This window comes from Empidonax traillii, unplaced genomic scaffold (genome assembly GCF_003031625.1).
Source record: "Empidonax traillii isolate 1590-97213 ecotype Southwest subspecies unplaced genomic scaffold, ASM303162v1 scaffold526:size440949, whole genome shotgun sequence".
In the NCBI taxonomy this organism is placed as follows: domain Eukaryota; kingdom Metazoa; phylum Chordata; class Aves; order Passeriformes; family Tyrannidae; genus Empidonax; species Empidonax traillii.
In genome coordinates this window covers 281,979-302,634 of record NW_020955719.1, presented here as the reverse complement: position 1 = coordinate 302,634, position 20,656 = coordinate 281,979, and the positions used below count along the sequence as shown (strand labels likewise).

Below are 20,656 nucleotides of genomic sequence, written 5' to 3'. Positions count from 1 at the left end.
TGAAGTAATGGTGGCTTGTAACAGCTCAGTTTCCAAATCCTAAAGTTCCTGCACAATTGTTGGCATCTTGAAGAACACTAGTCATAGTCTCCTCATCCCATCCCAAAATATATTCTTTTGTGTACTGTTTGTAAGAGAATACAGAATTTAAGAATTATGTTGATAATCTAATTTATACATCGAATAATCCTATTACACCAAGTTCTGGAGAAATTAGGGTTTCAAAGACCACTAAGGTAACAGACTATTTGCCATAAAAACAGGAAGAGGAACAGATTAAATCCAAATTTAGGAATAATTTAGATGTGTTTCTCTTCACAATTTGCAGTCTTTGTTTGGGCCATTACTCATCTTTATGTAAACAAACATCTTGGCATTTCATTAAGCCTCCTCCAAGTTTTTAAGAAATGGCATGTTGAGTTCTCTTTTTCACAAACTTGTTAACATTACAATATGAACCTTGGCTTTGCCACTTCAATCTTTGTACAGTAGCACAGTCAGGACCTTTTCTTCCTAAAACTGCAAATGTTCTACAGCCGATTATAGTTTCTCCAACAGGAAATGGTACATCCCCTCCTCCTTTTCACTCCCTTGGAGAAAAAACATCATAACCTATAATAACAGCAACCCAAACTTTCATTTATCATCTTAATGACCCCTTTTCCTTGTTCTTTCTTTTCCTCTGGTCATTTGGAAGGTATCCTCAGTGTTATCTTCAGTACATCCTTTCCCTTTTCCTAATCAGAGAAAAGAAGGTGGGGTAGTGGAATGGGTCATTTGGAAACTTTTAAAGTCACATTCTCAGTTAACTGAATTCCAAGTCCGTACTAAAAAAAAAAAAGTTACAAACGTGTAATCAGGTCAGTGTTCACTAAGCCTCTGTGTGTGAAGCACATCTAGGTTTTTTGTTTGTTTTGCTCTCCTGAGTTCTCCTGAAGCGTTCAAAACCCAAACAGACGCATTTTACTAGCATATGAGCGCATGTGCATCAATCAGTTTTACATTCTGGGTTTCATTTTCTGCAAACGTAGCATTAAAGCTAAAACAAGGAGCATGAATGGCAGGAAGTAGAACATACTTTTCAATCAAACCTTGTTATTAAATTTTGCAGATAGCAACACTTGCAGAAAACACTTAAAAATGCAAACACCACCACAAACAAAAACCCCCCTAAACCCCTTAATTTTTTAATATGGTGTCAGTAGGAAAGAACAATCTTGATGTTGAAACATTAGGGGAATTCCAATTTCTCTTCCTTGAACAGGTAACTGATAGCAACGCCACAGGCTGACCAGCTCTAGAAATGTTCTTCCCATTCAAACCAGACAGAAGCTAACCAGATTAAGAAGTCCTCATGTCATAGGGATGTTGATGAGTATCTTTGGGATATGCTTATCCATAAGGAACTAAGGGAGGTATTATGTAGAAATAATGCAGACCTCATATGATCTCTCCCTTTCTAATTTAATAACCATCTGGAACTTTGGACTCATCTCCACCAGCTGGGTTGGGATCCAAGTAATTCAATCAGCCCTTGAAACTTCCTCACAAGACTTTTAATGTCCTAATTTAACCTGGGTCAGAAATATCTAAAAAGGCATCTCTCACTCCCACTTCTTTTTCTCGCCAACAGCAACAAAACAAGACAGTTAACCAAACTCTTTTTAACCTCACTCAGTTGGGTTCAGGTTACTTGATGGCTCAGTTTTGGGTTGGTGGTTGTGGTTAAGTTTTATTTTCCCTGGAGATGGGCCCTACCTGAAAGCCCTGGAGTGTTCAAAATCCAAACCCAAAAATGAATGTAAATTTTGCAGTGGACCCTTCTGGAGACAGGCAGAAACCACAGATTCAAATGTCCACAGACTTCGGTTTTCTGAGATGGAGACTTCTTTGTGACTTCATATCTTCCCTTACTAATCCTGACAACACTTTTCATTTCTCCAATACCTAATTCATCACATGCCTGAAAAGTGTGTGATGAATCCACTTTATTTGCAAACAAACTGAAAAAGAGAGTATTTTGCTTTACTCAGCAAATTAAGGACAGAGACTGAATGGTACTAATATCGCCATTTATCACCATCTTGTGCTAAAAGTATATTATCTATACTAACTTAATTTGCCAAGCTAAGCTTAAAGCAGGTAGGGTTCTTTTGGACTCAACTTCTGCCTTCATGACAACACCAAGATCCTAGGTAGTACAGACATATGCCTTTGGAGCTTCTACAGTTGTTCTGACATTTTATATATATCCTCAGATCCCAGTCTGTGTTCCTGTTGTGCAAGGTGTAAGAAAACAGAAATCTTTTTGGATGTCACAATTTGGATACAGAAACTCCACTTTGCAGGTCACTTACTACATCCTTTCCCTTTCCTTGTTACCTTTCCTAGAGCAATATATACAGAAGTGAATTAAATATAGTCAATTAAAGGCTTATAATTTTGTCATTTGCAAGCAAAAATTCAATCCAGAGAAAAGCTTAGCATAAACAAGATGGGAACTGGTGAATCACTGTTTAAGTCTTAAGAATCTCTTTGCCTTCTGACTTAAAAGCTCGACAAGCAAATTTGTAAATAATAAGTTACTCATCTCAGCCCTACACTATGTTATTTTGTTACTTTACTTAATTGAAATTGGCAATAGAACAAATTGCCTAACATAATTGCGTAGGGTGAGGTCTTCTTGGTTATTGCTGCATGATTACCTGCTAGACTAGATTTATCACAAGGAATTCCCTCAAACTTTTGGTTAACACAATGAAAAAATGTACCATCACAGTCATTAACAAAACCCATCATGAGATAACGAAATCTATTTAAATCAATACATATTAGTCAGTGGTGGGATCTGGTTCAGTGACTCACTGAGCAGCTTTGTGAATCAGAGAACTAAATGATTGCTTACCATAGCTATGCTCCTTTATTTCTCAAATCCAAACCATAGTGTGCTAAAAGAAAAACTGGATTAATTTTCACTGAAGAAGTGTTTCAAATTCGAAGTTATTGCCCAAAAATATTCAATTTAACTCGTTTTCTGTACTGTGAGCATAATAAAGTTCATTTAATTCATAGAAATGCAGAAGTGCCAATAAACTGCCATCATTAATTTCAAGCTGCATTAGGTTCAGTTACAAGCTTGAGCTACCAAGTTCAGAGTCAAACTTTCCTAAATTTGTAAGGTTTGCTTTGGAATCAATTTTACATCATTTATACATTGCATTCAGCTGCTAGAGGGCACCTAACACTTGCCTATTCCATCCTTACTGCTTCTGGGAAGTAATTTTCTCATGCTAAGTCTTCTACCACTACCTTATTTGCTTGAAGAGGAAACCCTCACTCTACTTTCCTTTAAACCTACAGGGCTGGGCAAAATTTCTTCTCTTTTAAAAAGGTTTCGAGTTTGTAAAGTCTGATACTTGTTCATTAAGCATCCTAGTGAACCTGAAGCCTCAGGTCTGTCATGCTGAGCTTATTTTTTACTGGGGGATATCAGTGGCCATCAAGGTTTGCTTGCCATATCACAGCAGGACAGAAAAAAGGACAGTCTGCTTGTCTCCTGGGGGGGTCTTTGCAGAGAGCTGACAACAAGCATCGGCTGCCACAGAGGAGAGGACCAGCTACACAGCTTCCCCTCAAGCTTCTGGCTCAGTACCATCAACTCAAACGAGTATCTGCTAGGTCATGCGGGTCCTCACAAGTTGCAGGGACTCACTCGAGAGGCTGAGGGAAACATCTGCTCCTCACAATACAAACCGAGGAGTTTTTGGCGACACGGGGATATTCTACATTCAGTGTGGTATTCCAGAGTCATCTTAAGAGTCCCGAAATCCACTATGGTGGATTTCCTAGGCAACTATGCCTAGGAAAGCTTGCAACGAGGCAGAGAAAATACAGGAAGGCACTAAAGCCCTGCATGTCCTTCAGACAGTATCCTGCAAAATCCTCAGGGTCCTGACAGCCTGCCACAGACAAGGTGCAGTAACACCTAACTTTCTGTATGTTGCAGAGAGGCACCAAAGGCATGTATAGATGGCATCACAGACATTAGCTATAACAGCAAGAAGCCAGCATAAATCCAGTTGGCTTTGATTAAGGCTACAGAAGATCCCACTTTCAGGGAGCAGGAAGTTTTTCTACCCAAAAAAGACTTAATGGTGTCTTAAGTTACACAGTGGCTTTACTGCAGGAATCCAGAAAAAACCAAAAGATATGGTCTCGTCAGTGTTAACCCTCACTAGACAAAGTAGGGAAAAATCCTCTACTTTGATTGAATCTGCAAGTTTGCTAAAAGAAGTTACATTTCAGTAACCTTTAGTCTGACATTAAGTATCAATGCCCTGTATTTTTTTTTTTTTTAAATGTCAATTTTCATAATGAATGTCAACTTTGTTCAAGAATGAGCTTCAGTGTTTTCCCTTGCTTTAAAACAAGGCTGGTACTGTTATTTGGAATAGTTTTTCAGATGACAGAGGGAATAATCACTATTCAAGCTCAGCTTATTAGTGAGAGGCTGGAGTAATGTTTATGCTGCATTTTCTTATGACTTCTGAGGATATTTCCCATAAAATATTCTCTGCCTCATCCGTCTGTTACTCTAACACCTTTCAGTAGACAGTTGCTGCCCCCAAACAAATACAACATGGTGACAAAATTTTACTGCAAGTATTAGTTAGGCACTTCTCAAAAAAAAGTCTGCAGTAGTGACATTTTTATCTGTCTCTTTTTGATAGGATGTACAGCACCATGGTTTTTGCTGCTTGTATGGTATGCACCGCAGAAATGGGTTTAACAGACAGATGTAGATGAACAAATAATATAAAAGCCTGTTTATTTCCTGGCAAAACACATCTGCATTCTCTGATATTGAGCATCTTTATTTATTTGTACATTTACTTTACATTTACCAAGTAAGCCAGGCCCAGCACTTGCCATCTACAAAATCAGTAGTCAAATATCTAGAAATCTCTTCATTTTGTACTGAAAAATTAAGCCAACACTACTCCTTAGATAGAAAACAGTAAATACTTAAAAACCTGAAAACAGTGAGAAATCCAAAATCAAGATCACTGCTTTTCCTTACACAGATTTCAGATTATGGAAAATCAGTAAAAAAGAGTCAGCCAGAGACCTCCGTGACAGAGAGTACAGGAACATAAAACCCCAGGTGCCCCACCTCCATCAGACCAGGGGTGCACACATGAAGATGCGTCGCTTTTAAAGTCAGCAGTTATGGCAGAGGGGTTATGTGGAGTGCCCTGCTCCTTGAAGGATCAAAGGCTGAATATTCACCAGCACATCCCTCACCACGAATGTCTCCCTAGACAGCCCACAGACAGCACCAGCATTTCCCAGAAGCTGACAGGATCTGAAGGATGGCAGGATTAATCTATAGGGGATAAAAGTGAAAGCCCTATCACCAGAAAAAAAAGCTGGAAAGTTTTTGGTTTTTTTAACCATGGAGAGAAAAGAACACATGAAAGGAATTTTAAATAGCATGTATGTATTCAAAATAAAAAATAAATAATTAATTTAGTCACATTTGTGTGAATATATATCCACCTCTACTTCATAAATAAAAAGAAGTGCTTTATTTTGTCTCCATCTACAAGGGCATGACCAGTACTATTTCCAGCTAGCCTAAACTGGGTTTTCCTTCATGTTTTTCGATGGCGAGTCAGGACTAAATTCTCCTCAAAACTCTGCTTAACCAGTAAGTTATTCCCTCTGTCCTGGGAAAAATGATGTACCCATCTTACTCCTGATGTCTTTCTAACTCAGCCATAGCAAGGCCTCTGATGGACTTATGACCCAGAAAATACCTTTTATCAGTCTTACTGATAGCAGCACTTTGCTGGGTGACAGTAACTTTGCCAGCATGCAAGAATGCATTCCATCAGAGACCAAGTCCTCCCCTTCCTAATAGCTCCTTTTTACTCCTGACTCCCAGCCAGTTCTCCCCCTTTGTACTGGGTTTCCTCCCTGCTCCCTTCCACTTCCCCAGGCACCCACACAAGGAGTTAAATAAAAGGAAGAATTAAAACTCTGGTTTGATAATTGCTCTTTAATGAAAAGCACAATCTCTAGAAGCTAAAAAGTGTCATCACTAAAACTGTTGTGAGTTTCAATCTGTTTGACAGGGAATAACATTTTTTTTCAAATGTTACACAGAAGGGTCTGTGCAGTGCACAACGATATAACAAGATCTGCCTGTGTCTTAACAGTGAAGTTAACATGGCATCCAGGCTGAATGCTACAGGGACCTAGACTAAGTGGTCACTGGGGTTTTTGTGTTTATTTGTTTTGTTTTTTGTTGTGTTTTGTTGTTGTTGTTGTTGTTTTGTGTTTTTTTGTTTTATTGGTTTTTTTTACACACTGCCTAATGGATCTGCATCAGTATAGAGAATCCATCAGGTGAAAAAACCCAACAGGGTCTTGATTTATTATTTTTCTTTTTAGATTTGCCCTTCTTTATTTACAACAGTGGCAAAATAACTTCAATCAAAATGACGTTAAGATTATTTTTAACAGATGTTCACTGCTGGCCTGACCCAAAATCCATTGACGTCAATGAGAAGACTCCATGGGGCTTTGGATTGGGTTCTAATTGTTGGAAAAATTAATGTTATTGTAAACCACTGGTCAGTGCTGTCACATGGTCCCCTTCTGTGCCAATTCTATATGACCGGATAACAGACTCACATAAATCTGTTCCAACTGCTGTCTAAGAGGCTAAAGGACACAGCGTTTTATCTTTTTAATTCTGAACCACCCCCTCTCCCCCCGCTCAGCACACCCCACAGCCCTACTGTATTTACACTTGACAGATTGAGCATTATGGACACTATTCATACAATCAAAACATTTCACAGCCAAACACTGGATGGGAATAATAGAATTACTAATGCTGACTGTGTGAAGACAGCTGAACTACAGATATGTTTGAGATGAGATACTTTTTGGTTCATATACTCTAAACAGAGATTTTTAGGGTTTTTTTTTAAATTTAAATACAGAAGAAAGGGTTGCACTTACTGTTAAGAAGACGGAAGTCTATAAATGGGTAGGAGCCACGGCGCTCGGAGAGAACCCCTGTCTGACCTCTCACCCGTGCATCTCCTGCAAAACACAAAATCCCCAGAGACATTAGAAGGGACAGCTGTCTTTCTCTGTTGTTTAGATCTATATCTATTTTTTATACAAAGTGATGAAATTACACTCCTCCAGTGGGAAAATTAAGGTCCAAAAAATCATCTTCCATGGCATCCCTGGGTAATTGGGTAAAGCACTACAGCTGATCCTCTTATCAGAACAAAGACACAAAAAACCCTCAGTTGTTGGCTGGGATGAAATGATACAACATTATCCTATTGAACAGCTTCTTGTCCAGCAAGCAGATTCTCACTGCTTCAGGAGTAGGGCAGAGGTCTGGTTTTTTCCCAGGTAAGAACAGTTGATGAAGTCTGACTGTCATCAGAGTTGGCATCACATACACATCAGGATGGCATGCATCATACACAAAGGTCTCAACCTTGGACTAGGCTCACAATCCAAATGACCTCCCAAGTTATGGAACTGGTCTCAGAATCATTAGGTAATGGAAAAGTCCCCCCCCCCAAAAGTATGAAGCTTGTTTTTAAAGTTATGTGGCTTTTTTTTTCCTTGTTTGTTTTTGTTTTACTTTCTGCTCTTTGAGCACTCTGGAAAATGTAAGCCTCCTCTTCAAACACTGCAGCTGCTCTATGTAAGTGAAACCTGATGTTCTCAGATAAGCATTACTCCAGAGCTTTAGGATACATATTTAAATATGGTAAGGTGACAATACAACACTAGGAATTATTATTGCTATGCAATTTAGATTGATTAGTTCCTGACCTAAACTGTAATACTGATGAAATAGGTAAAACTAATTTAAGGAGAAAAATGCTCTTCAGGATGAGTAAGAGTTACAAAACCTCTCTCCAAGTAGATAGGAAGTAGTGGGAAGCAGACATGACTTTCATATTTCCAAAACTTTAAATATCTTGTAGTGCAATGTAATTGTTTCTTTACAGACAATTAACAAGACCAAAATATTAAAAATTCTTAAATAAGATGAACTTTGGAGATTTTAGAGGTTCTAATTAGAGTGCTCTAGTTCTTCAATATTCCAATTCTTCTTCTACAGAAACAGAGGCTGCAGTGTTGACAGCATACCCCCTACACGTCCTTACACAGGTCTCACTGTAGTCCTCTCAGACTTTGCAATGAAACTATGAATTAGTTAGTTTGAATTGTCCTTCCTCTGATATACAAATATAGCATCTAAACAACACTAATTTAAGAATTTGGCTGCTAGTGCTAGCCTCTACTGCCTGTGTTTAAAAACAAGAAAACATCTTGGAGAATAAAAAAAGGACCCAGTTAGATGCTGTTATTTTTTTTCCATCTAATGTTCACTTTAAATATGCTTACAATTATGTTTAAGGGAAGAAAGCCAAGTGGAATTATTAAAGCAAATATTTGAGGTGGAGAAAAACTTCCGTGCCTTCGAGGGGTCCTTAGAGGTATGAAAGACATATGAGCGTGCATGCAAATTAAGAATATTTCAAACACAGTCACTTTTGATTATAAATACAAATCTGTTTTCTCCCACCCTTACTTTCACTTTGCTTTTTTGTTTCCAGAGACAGAACATGTGTTCCTTGTTCTCAGCTCTCGCTTGCCAACCACTCGCTCTAAGGAACGAGTCCAAAACAACTCGAGATGTCGTTGACCCCACTTACCCCTCCTGATAGCAGGGGCAGGAGGTGCAAACCTCTACCTACTCTTCAGCTGTTCCTCTCCAAAGGTATGATAATACCATGCATCTACCTTCGTCAGCAGTTTAAAATTATGTGTAACTTGTGTCAATGATGGTATATGAATGTATTTCCCTACAATCCTTGTGTTAAAGGGCAGAAGGGTGGAGCAAATAGCTGGAGACTTTGCAAAACACCAAAGCAAGATTCATCAGCACCCACATGCCAGAGCCCATAAAGCAGCACACAGACTCAAAAGCACTGCTCTCCGTCACAGGCAGCCCCATCAGATTGGCTGGTGTGTGCAGAAAGAGTAAGAATGGCAAACATATGGTACACATTATATAAAGTAAAAAAAATTAGGCAGGCTTGAGCCTGTAACTAATACAGGCATCAGCAAATTAAGAATGGGTGTAAATTCAGAGCATGCCTTGACCAAGGCTTTTGTTTTTCTGTAGGCACCAATGAATTAGCAGGAAGCTGCAAATAGTCCCCTCCATTAACACACTTGTGACTAAATCAACAGATACTTTCAATAAAAGAGAGTAACTCAAACTCCAAAAATCTTAAAAAAAACATCCATGACATATAATACTGTAAACCCAGAAAGACTGATTTTCTCTTTGGATATGAAATAATATATATATCAGATCAAGTGAGGTACCATAGTACTAGAGAGTTACCAAAATCATACACAGTTACGTATCAAAAAGATTGCTTAACTCTGATCTCAACCGTATCACCCCAGATTTTAGGGAAGGGGACACTAAAGGTAGGTAGACAACTGGAATACAGAAGAAAACACAATGTAGGCTTATCAAAAGTAGACTGCATGACACACTTAAGTACTTCAAACAAAACTGCTATTAGACAAGAGGAAAAAATTCAATAGTGCAGTTCAACCATATGGACTTTGCTAAACATAAAAGAGAAGGCAAGAGATGAGTACAAAAACTAAAGTTGGAAAAGACTGGAAGATAACTAGATAACTAGCAGGTACACTGAAAGGAAACCTTTTCTTAGGAAACTCTGTGATTTTTAGAAAACTCATATTGGGAATGGTCCTAAAGAATTTTTATTGATGATCCTGACATAGAATTAGAAAAGCTCTAGCAATACTTGATGATAACACAAAGCTGGGTGATACCAGGTACATACAGCTAAAACTATTTTAAATAAAAGTTCACTACCACTGTCACCTTTTCTGCCCCAACTGCTCTGTGGCCCAGCTACCTGCCTCTTACTGGTAGTCCAGCTTCCTCTCATGGTGCTTCTGATGTCTCATACCAATCTAAAGACGAGTCAACTCAGGCACTTACGTACACTATCCAGACAAGCAATTCCAGCAAAGAGAGAGAAAGCAAGGGAGGTAATGATGCCATTAGTAAGAAAAGTGAATGAGTTCTACATAACTAGCAAAGCCAAGGACCTGAAGTCATGGCAAATTACTGATGATTCCAATAGGCTATTTTACATTTTTTACAGATAATATAAGTTTGGGCTGTCTGTAGCACTATAGGAATCTATACGCTCAATAAATCTGCATCCCAGCTCACTAAGGAAAAGCCACTAAAATCTTTATATTCTATGATTATTAACTTTATCCTCAGGGAAGGCAAGTTTCTGATGAGTCAAAGATGTTATCAAGTAGCTCTACCTCATGAATGTGTTATTTCAAAATACTTCACCAGGTGCCACCTAGTCTCTCTCTACATCATTAGAGAAAGATTAGTTAAGAAATGGTGGTAGGTTAAATCAACCACACCTCCTTTCCTCCACTTTTTCTTGGCTCACATATTTGGAAAACATTTATATACTTCCCTATTAATTTGAATTACATCTAAGTACACTCAACAGAGAGACTGAGAACAGGGATTGCACCAGATGTACAACATATCACATGGTTTTTAATGTCCAAGAGGCAAGGGCCGTTCATGGCAACACATCAGACTTTCTTTTTTGCATTTTGACAGAGGACTTTGAGGGCAACTTTCATCAGTCCACCAGAGCTTTACATCTCTTTGTTCTCCACCTTAAAATCAAGCTAAACAATTGTTCTGACAATTTATGCAATTAGCACTTTTAGATAAATAATCCCTTTTAGAGCAAAAGGAAGGATTCTGTGGAAACAAGGCAGGAAATTTTGACAGCTCATTGTGTTCCCAAATGAAACAAGCAGGGTGAAAGGAAATAGCCAGGGTACGGGTTCTCTTGACTGCTTTGGGCTGAAGATGCAAGGCTGGAACATTTGCAGCCACAAACATGAAGGGCTGCACTCTCACTGGCGCCAAGTTGCCACAGAACTTCCAGCAGTGACATCTCCCAGGGGCTGCTGTGCTCCTGAATTTTACTTAGTCCTTGTTAAAACGGACAAGAAGGCAAACCAAACCAACTAAACCAACCTACAGAAGGAGCCTGTACAATGTATGCTGTGACTGACATGCATGACAGCTTACAGGCAAGAGAAAATCAGCTACGGGGCAAGAACCATGGCACTATGGCATCCACAGCATCAAGGATTTCAAGATGATTCAGAAGGGTTAAGAAAAAGTGAGGCAGCTCTTAACTGCCTTTCACATCTGGAGGCAAAAGCCATCTGCACGGAGCAAAACAACTTCTCCAAGACTTGCCTTAAATGATGTGGGATTCAATTTCACTGAGCAAGCACAACAAATTAGGAGAGGAAATAGGGCCATAGCTGTGACAAAACAACAAAGCAGCTTCATGCAATAGAAGTTAGAATGAACCACCAAATTTTTGATTTTATTTAGCACACAGCTCCATGTGGTATGTCAGGAATACCATAACAAATTCACAAGACATCATAAGAATTTATTCTAGTCAAGCTTTTCTACAGTTTTCATCCCAATATTTCTTAAACGGAGTGTTTTAGAGCATGTACTGCAGCAGCTGACCACTTTTCATGGAAAATCAAGTGGCAGAAGTAAGGCCTCTTGTGGATTCCATAGACCCCCTGGCTCCTCCACTATTTCAGTTAAGAGAAGGTTTGGGATTTCTGAGTTAAAAGGAAGAGGAGTTGTTGATGTTTTAAGCATCAATCTGGTTTTAGTGGAAAGCTTTCTAAAAGAGGGAAATGTTGCTGTGTAAAAGCAGCAAAGTGAAAAATTTCCAGAATTACTGGAATTATATTTTATTTGAAGAGGTCTAATGCTTGTTCATTGTGATTTGTGCTTGTTTGGATTATTTTAATTTTGTTGTAATAGCGCTATAAATTTACTGTAAATTCTTGTTTGCAGTTCGCAGAAAGCATTTTATAAATTCCTCATGTGCATCAGTTCTTTAGTAGAAAGGACATTTCCTCTGAACACACAACAGCGAGACTGATGTTACGGGTTACAGAGACAGGATGACTCCTCTTCCCAGCAGGAGAAACTGGGTCAGCCATCTCACTTCATTAAATTGTAAGCAATGAATTTTTAAACATGTAAACATTCCAAAACATGAGGTTTTCTCTGCCATACACTGCATGGAACTACTATTTCTGCTAATAATCCTTATGAGCTAATAAGTAATGATTTCATCCAATGCTTTCTGCAGTTTTGTTTCCAAATGCTCTGCAAAGGAAGGTAACTGTTGGTACACCTTTTTTACAAAAAGGAGATAAAATGATGGTGTAGAAACCATAATTTCCCCTGTAGTGGTCCTACCCCACAAATGAATTATTTTTATTTATTTATTACCAGTCAACTACTTGAATATCACCTATTCAAAATTCTTTTTCAAGACCTGCAAACATTGCAGATGAGACATTTCACACATCCTTCTTTCTTATTACTTTGAAGTGAATGATCGTTCTTATGTTCAGCATAAACTACTGGCACTGTTTGACTGTACTTGCTAGCTCTAATTTCTGTCCTCTACTGACCAAAATCCATACCACTGTTGTATCTTAATCTCTCAAACAGAATAATCACCACTCCCCATGTCAATCAGTAAAATCCAAGAAAGAGAAGCTGACAATCTGTTCATAAAACCCTTCTCAATACTGGAACTCTCCTGGTAAGTTTGTTTTTGCACTGATGCACACGCTATCTGGATATATGGAAAGATCTTAAGATCCACAGGCATGCCTTTAGCAGCTGTCTATTCTGACAAATGAACAAATTAAATGAGTATTATACAGACACTCTTGAAATCCTCCCTTAAACCATATCATATCGTATCAGTAACTCTGGTGAAAAGATTCTGAACTGAAGTATCCTGAGGCAAAGCTCTTACAACATGCAGACTTTGGAAAAGTTCTTGCAGACAAGTGAAATCCAAGAGGATGAGAAAACTGCCATAGAGAACCAGATAACAGCAGTCATCAGAAATTCAGATACTGAAGCAGTACCCACATTTCCCTCTTCACAGACCTGTTTGTTCTTGCATGAAAAAACGCAGAGCCTGCAATCTCTGACTGACAAAATGCCCAGTCAGTTAGGACAGACAATCTTGCATGGGCTAAAGAAGGTAGCTTTCCAAAATGCCAATATGTTATATTGCACTGGAAATGCTTTCAATTGTCTCTGAGTTTGATAATGGGCTACGAATTATTGCCTTAAGGTCAAATATATTTCACATACTTGTAGGTGTAAGTCAGTGGAGAGGAACAGCTGCCTCCGCCCAGTGACTAACACTTAAAGAGCCTGAATTACCTTTCAGAGATGCATGTTTTTGTCTTTGACTGCAGATGGAGTCTAAGATGCTTCTGTTCCTAAATTAGGTGCCACAATTATAAGCAGACCATAGCTGGGGAAGAAACTGAGACGTCACCCATGAAGATTGTATTCACACAGCTGAGACCACACCAAACCTCTTATCTGTAAGTATGCCTTTCACTGTGATTATCCCTGTGACTATTTATTTTGTAATAAATATAAAAGATGCATACACCTTTAGTTCACATCAGTGGAGGCACACCCTCAAAACATGCACATACTGTGTACGCACATACAGAGTGGTATTATCCCACAGCTCAGTTAAACAAAGATGACCATTTGCAATAGCACTCAGAGTATTGCTCTGGATAAAATGCAGTAACATATCTCTTTGATATTACTGTGTGATACTTACCTAACTTTCAGTATTTTCTAGACAAAACCACAAAAATGTATACAGAAGTTTGGATAAAGTGCTAAACCACGGGACATAAAGACAGAAAGAGAGCATAAGAACTGGCAAATTGCACAGCCTACTTAATCACAAACTTTTCCTTTTGAAGACATGAGAAATTCAGATGTAGGAGTTTACCAGCACAAATTTTGCAAAATTTAACTAATGTTTTTCATATGCAGAGGAAAAGACAAGTGTTGCTATCCAGTGGAAAATAACAAAGACTACTGAACTAAAACTAGGAGACAGGTCTTCAAAAAAAGAATCCAACGAGAAAGCATAGAGACTTGTATAAATACAGCACTGTAAGTATAGAAGGCAGAAGTCATCTATCCCCCCCTCCATACCTGAAAGGTAGACCTCCTTGACTTTGGTAAATATTTTCCTTGAACTGTATTGTACTGAGCCAGCCCATCTACTACTATCTCGAGGGGCTGAACTCACTAATAATAGATGAAAATGAAAGCCTGGGAAAACAGGCAACTAGGAGAAGACAGGCTTCTGCTTTTATTTTTTTTTCTCTTTTTTTTTTTCTCTCTCTCTCTTTTTTTTTTTTTTTTGAGTGATCCATTTATGATTCCCATTCTAACCTGCAGTTTACAGTGCTCACATGCAGCAGCATATGACTGATGGCATATTGAGTGTTTCATGATGTTGTGATCCCGAATGGAAGCACTTTGGCTAAATTCAGGCTTACCCTACTGCTGCTGCTCAGCTTGGCTCAGGACAGTAAAAGGGGTCCTGTGAGACTTTGCTGGATCAGGAAACCAGACTTAGAGTGGACAGGATCCTCTTAGAAAAGTGGATATTACCGTTTCTAGTTCTAATGCTAAGAACCACCCGTCTGTATTCTGAAGGTTTTATATTGCATTACTGATGGGACATTTTGGCATTTCTGTTTCCAAATATTGATCACTGACTTTCCAGGGAAAGTGGATGATAATAATATAGATAGGGTATTTAACTGTCTTGGTATTCTTGTCTTCCTAAATGGTTTGATAGCTTGTAAATTGCTCTGCATTAGAGGATGGGACCTATGTTAGCAGCATCAGGTTCTTGCACTGCTATCATTCTTATTGCTCTAACCCCCTGCTGGCAAGTGGCAAAACTTACTGGTTTTCTTACAAATGAAATTGAATCATAAATAACACGTAAAAAAGGAAAGGATACATCCTGAGATGTTAAGAGCTGTAATAAAAGTAATAACAGCTACAGCATAGTCTTAGCAACAGGTAGTAGGTTGCATTACCATGGCAACTTTGAAGATAATATCTTACCACTATGCTACTCCAATCTCTCTCCCAAATAAATTACAACATAAATAAAAGCACATTATTAGTTATTCAGTTTGTAATTTTTTGATTCTAGTCTTCAGCTAGACTCCCAACTGCTGAAATAAACATGTATTTAATAAAAAACTTAAGACATGTACACTTGCAATTCCAAGTCATTAGGCTTTCATCTTCTGTAAAAAAAAAGGCACAAAGGACTTGTTTTTTTATCCAAAACTGATGTCAAAAACAGTGCCAATAGCATTCAGATCTCTATGCCCAGTGCATCAGGGCAAGCTACTTCTGTTGTCATTCCCCAAAGATAAGGATTTTCTTCACTCATAGGCACACCAAGACCCTAAGTTATCCCAAGTATAAATTACATTTTCTTAACTGTAATAGCATTCTAGATAGAGATGCTCTTTCAGAGACACCTTTGCATTTGTCTATGTATTGCAACTTCAAACTGAGTTCTCTCAAACATCTACATCTTATTTTATTACATGTATTTCTGATTTGAGCATTGCCAATGCTTTAAATGCTTCCACTATGAAAACACAACCAGACCCCTTGAATATGCCAGTGAGAGCTCTGCAGCTGAAGAACAGATTCTTTTTCAGTAGAAAGCTGAGGTAATTGTCAAGCATTTATTCAACCAAGTTTTCTTTATTATTCTACCTTCTCATTTCACACCCACTAATAATATTTTTTAAGCAATCCTTTAAATTAACTTTTTATTTTTTTATTCTACAATTTCCTTTAAGAACCATTGTTCGCAAGTATATACATTTTATGGCTTGCATTGACTAAGCCACGAGGTACCATTCTCATTTTCTTTTAAAGCACTATTATGTAGAAAAGCAGAAACTGGTTGATGTTACCATCCATGGATATCTAGCATAGTCACTAGCTAAAATTTGACATATTATATATACTTAATTTATGTAAAATAAAAATTGATATAATGACATAAGTGTTAATTGAAAAATGCTGCCAATTCCAAAGTGGAATAGAACAAACGGAGTTTGTTTGGGTTTTTTAAATGTTCAATAATTTGATATTAACCTTTGTTTCTGAGACAGAAAGAGAGAGCATGCTTGGGATTAAAATGCAGCATGACAATCATAAGGCCTGAGCTCATTTCCTGGTTTCTTACGGAACAAATTATTTTCTTTTCATGCCTCAGTTTTCCATTTCTGTGTTTTGTTAGCTCTGAGTAAAGTAGCAAGTTCCCTAATGCAGGGCCTCAGTAGTTCAATACCATTTTCTACCTCCAGTCCTGGTCCTGGTTTCTACATTACCACAACTCAAACACTAATTATCTCTGCTTTTTGTATGACCAACAGTTAAGTCAGACAACACAGAAAGAAAATGAATGCAGAGGGTTTTACTCACGCCATCAGATCAAAATTTCCTTTCAACTCTTTAACAGAACACTTTAGAAAATTTCCCTCTATTTCCACAGCTTTACCCACAAGATTTCTACACCCTCTCTTTCCAATTAAACCATAAAACATACGTGTTTAAAACCATAAGTACTAATACAGCAATTGCCATTATAGCAACACATCACCTACTTTTGAAACACCTACCATCGGCCAAGTCTATCAATATTTTAGCAGAATGACAGTCAATATGTGGAGTTCAGAATCCTTTGAATTTGGTCCTTTCTGATTTTATCCTGGAATCACACAGCTGCCATTCACCTCACACAGGAGGAGATTCAGTCTCTGCTGGTCCAGTCTGTCTCCCCGAATTTAACGCATGGTGCTTGTACAACCCTTTAAGTACACAGCCAACTTTAGAGATGAGACACAATGCAGTTAATTAGTCTCAATTTTATGCATAAACCACAGGGTGATCCTTTCTTGTTCATCTCTGCACGTTCTTCATCTCCTCTTTTTCAATTCCCCTCTGTTCTATACATAAATACATACATATATGCATATATTCCTAAATCACACATGACCCTTCTTCTTTCCTGTCTTTGACTCAGTGGTAATTCAGCCTCCCCTCTACTGCCTGCCTTCTCCTGAGGCTGGAATACTGACTGGTGGTGTTGCATCCAGTCCAGCAGCGTTTGCCACTTACTCTTTCCAATGGGACTCTCCAAGAGTCTTCACAATTGAGAGAGAGCAATGAAAGGGAGAAGGAGAAGGAAGCACTGAGCTTTGGCTCGGCAGCACAAGGAGGTGTCTGTAATATCTTGCAGAAAATGACTCACAACCTGAAGCTTTGCTCTGATTAAAAGCTTCGTGTACACAGGAGACTGCAGGAACAAATGTCTGAGGTTCCTGATTTTTGTTTGTACATTATATATTGCAATAATTTTTTTTTTTTTATTCAAAAGCCGTATCTCTGGCAAAGAGCTGTAAATCTTCTTTCTTGGTGGTTTTAAATTTGGTTTAGTATCTCTGGGGAACATAAAAATACCTCCATAACTCAGTGAGTCATCGATCAACCAGTCAAGAAAACATTGTCCAAAATAAGCACAGGTAACCTTTGCATTATTTGCTTATTCAAGGTGAGTATTTCCTGAGCTAGTCCACATTTTATCATTTAATAATTCTTAATTAAAATTATTATTTTAATAAAAAAATAGCATATGTAGATAATATAACTATTTGCAGTGGAACCTTTTCCATTTTGATGCTAGACACAAGAATAAAACTGCATCAAGTAGAAGATGCTACTCTTTGGAAAATACTTTTCTTGTTACACTGTATTTTTCAAATAATTCATTGGATTAAAAAAAAAAAAAAGGAAAAAAAAAAAGAATAAAGAAAGAAACCAAATTATCAAATCCAGAACCTTAATCTGGCTAGAATTCAGCAAATATGCTACCTCTTGCAAATAAGTAGATCACTGATCTGGACCATCCTTGCTCTGTATTATGCATTTAAAATTTAAAACTATAGAAAAAAGTAGCTTAGGAGAATGTTCTAGATCAGTCTCATGTTACTCAAACATTAGCCTAGTCTCTGTGTCCCATGCACTGTTATGGTTCAGTTGCCTTAAATATCCATTTCTAAAGTACAATTAAACATCAGTTTACTTTCTTTCTTCATAGCCCATTCTTAACAAAGATAAGCATGAGCAGGCTCAAAGAAAAATAATTAGCTACATACTTCTGTAATTACAAAGCACTTGATAAACACATCTAATTAGGTGCTTCCCATGGGCAAACACTGGTATTTCCCCAGAACCTGTTTTTGTGTTTCCTGGGATGGCTGAACCCCAGCCATGACAACAAGTGGCAGGAGCAAGGGGCATTTGGGTTTCTTCCCCAGCAGATGTGCTGGCAACTACAGCTTTGCTGGGCCCAACAAATGTGCAAGCTGCTGCCAGATAGCCTCTGCCCAATTTCTTAGGGTGACTGCATATGGGGCTCTACCTCAGCTCTTTATTCCAGAAACTTCAAAACTTTATCATCTGAAAGGAAGAGCAAATAGCAAGATATGCAGAGAGGGTTAAGCATGGTTTACTTAACCCATTTCAAGGATCCTTAACATCACCGTCTTCTTCCCTCATCCCATTTTGATTTCATTTTGACAATCAGCAATGTCACATAAGGGACCTGCAACAAACATCATCTTTTGTGAGGAAAGGCCAAGCATGCCTGAGGGGAGAGAAATTCTGTCTTGCCCTGGAAACTAATGGATTGTGCTGGGCCCCTTGCTGAGGATGGACAGAGCAGGGAAGACAAAAAATTTTTCTCTTTCCTCATACTCTGTAGCTACTTTTACAAAAAGTGAAGAAAAAAGTCTGGCTTTTAGACAGTGAACTACTTGCTGCTCAACATTTGCATCAATAGACATTGGATTAATAATCTTCCAAAACCATCATGAAAGCACAAAACCATGAATCCACATTCTAAAAACTGTACTACTGATTAATCTGCTAATTGTCCTAACACGGCAGTCTGCATTTATGAACAACTGCACTGGAGCTACACGTAAAACACAGATCTGCAATTCAAGCCCCCCCGGCATAAACCTTGCTAAAGTTTTATTTACTGTGTCAGAATCAAGAAACAAGAGGCATATGCAGACACCCCACACTGAAGGAAGCCAGTGAGGAAGCTTCCTGGGGATGCTTGCAGTCCAGGGCATGCCCGCATCATACCCTTTCTGGAAGCCAAACCATACTGTAAGAACTTCCTTTTCATGTATTCCAATTACCTCATCCTTTACGAAGCGTCCTTAGTAAATATATTTAATTTTATAACTTTAAGGCTAGCTTTATATTTTAAGTTTCCACTAAAAATCCTGTGCATTTCAGCCCTGGTTTTAGCTAATAGAGAAAACCAACAAAACCAAACCAGCAACAAAAATATTAACATTTTGGACTTCTTTACATGAGAAATGCCTGGTCCTCTGACAGACAGCATACACTGCAACACTGTCTTTCTCCACAACTAGGGCTGAAAACAGAAATTAGGCTTTTGTCTCCTGTGTTTTGACATATTATTAGGAAATTCAAATAATTGCTCAAGTCTTGCAGAAAGAGGAGGAAACTGCAATCTAAAACTTTTAATTCAATGATCAAAGAGACTTTTTCGGGTGTAGGCAAAAAATACTGGAAGAGACGTTTTTATGAATCCCAAAGGAACAATAAAGTATGCAAACAGTAATTTAATTTTGTTTTGTCTCAAAATTTACATTTCAATTACAGCTTAGCAACCCAAGAGTTCTTTCTTAGATATTCATTGAACAGATCCTTTTCTGAGCAATCCAACTGCTCAGGTTCCTCCTAAAATAGTATTTTAAAAGAAAAAGAGCAAGACAGCACTTCAGTATTTATTCTTCACAAACCCCTGTAAATTCCCATCAAGAGTAACTCTGGAAGAGACTTTTTGTCACGTGCATGTGAAGACACATAAAAAGTATTTCTCGACTCATGCTCTTGTGCAATTCATACTAAGCAGAGGTGAGTTTTTTGCTTTTGTTGGTTTGGGTTTTTTCCTTTGTTTTGATCTGGGAATTGCAAGAAATAACACAGAAAAAGAAGTAATATTGCTGTCTTTTTCTTCAAAACAAAACAGATTGAATAAACATATCTTGAAGTAACATTCAGAAAAAAGTTTTGGTTTTCCCAGACTCTACCTTAACAGTATATTTAGTAGCTAGGGGCTTCCAAAGGAAAACCAAGATCTGTATAAAAATAATCTTAACTAGTTGGACTCTACTTCCAAATGGTATCTAATATAAAGGTTCTTCAAATTAGGTTATGAATTTATTACACAAAAGTGATTCAGAAACTGCTAGAAAACTTACAAGAAACTTCGCTCCCCAATTATTTGTCTGACTCACAAAACCAGTGAAACACTTACCTAAACACTTGAAAATTTTGAAAAAGTTAAATTTTAATTTGGTTCTACACTGAAAAGTCCATGAAGATCTCTAAGAATCAGCTCATCATTATCACACTGCTGAAGAATGTCATAAAATTTTGTCTATAGTTACAAAACTGAGTAATGTTTTGGATCAGGTT

General features: G+C 37.9%; 1 protein-coding gene across 2 annotated transcripts in view; it reads right to left on the bottom strand.

Moving 5' to 3' along the window:
• PDE7B (phosphodiesterase 7B) overlaps positions 1–20,656 on the bottom strand; it is a 174,622-nt gene that overhangs the window by 30,907 nt on the left and 123,059 nt on the right. For both annotated transcript variants that reach the window (XM_027897025.1, XM_027897024.1), the window contains one exon: positions 7,033–7,116. In XM_027897025.1, the coding sequence (XP_027752826.1) occupies positions 7,033–7,116 (84 nt within the window). The remainder of the gene's footprint in view (positions 1–7,032; positions 7,117–20,656) is intronic.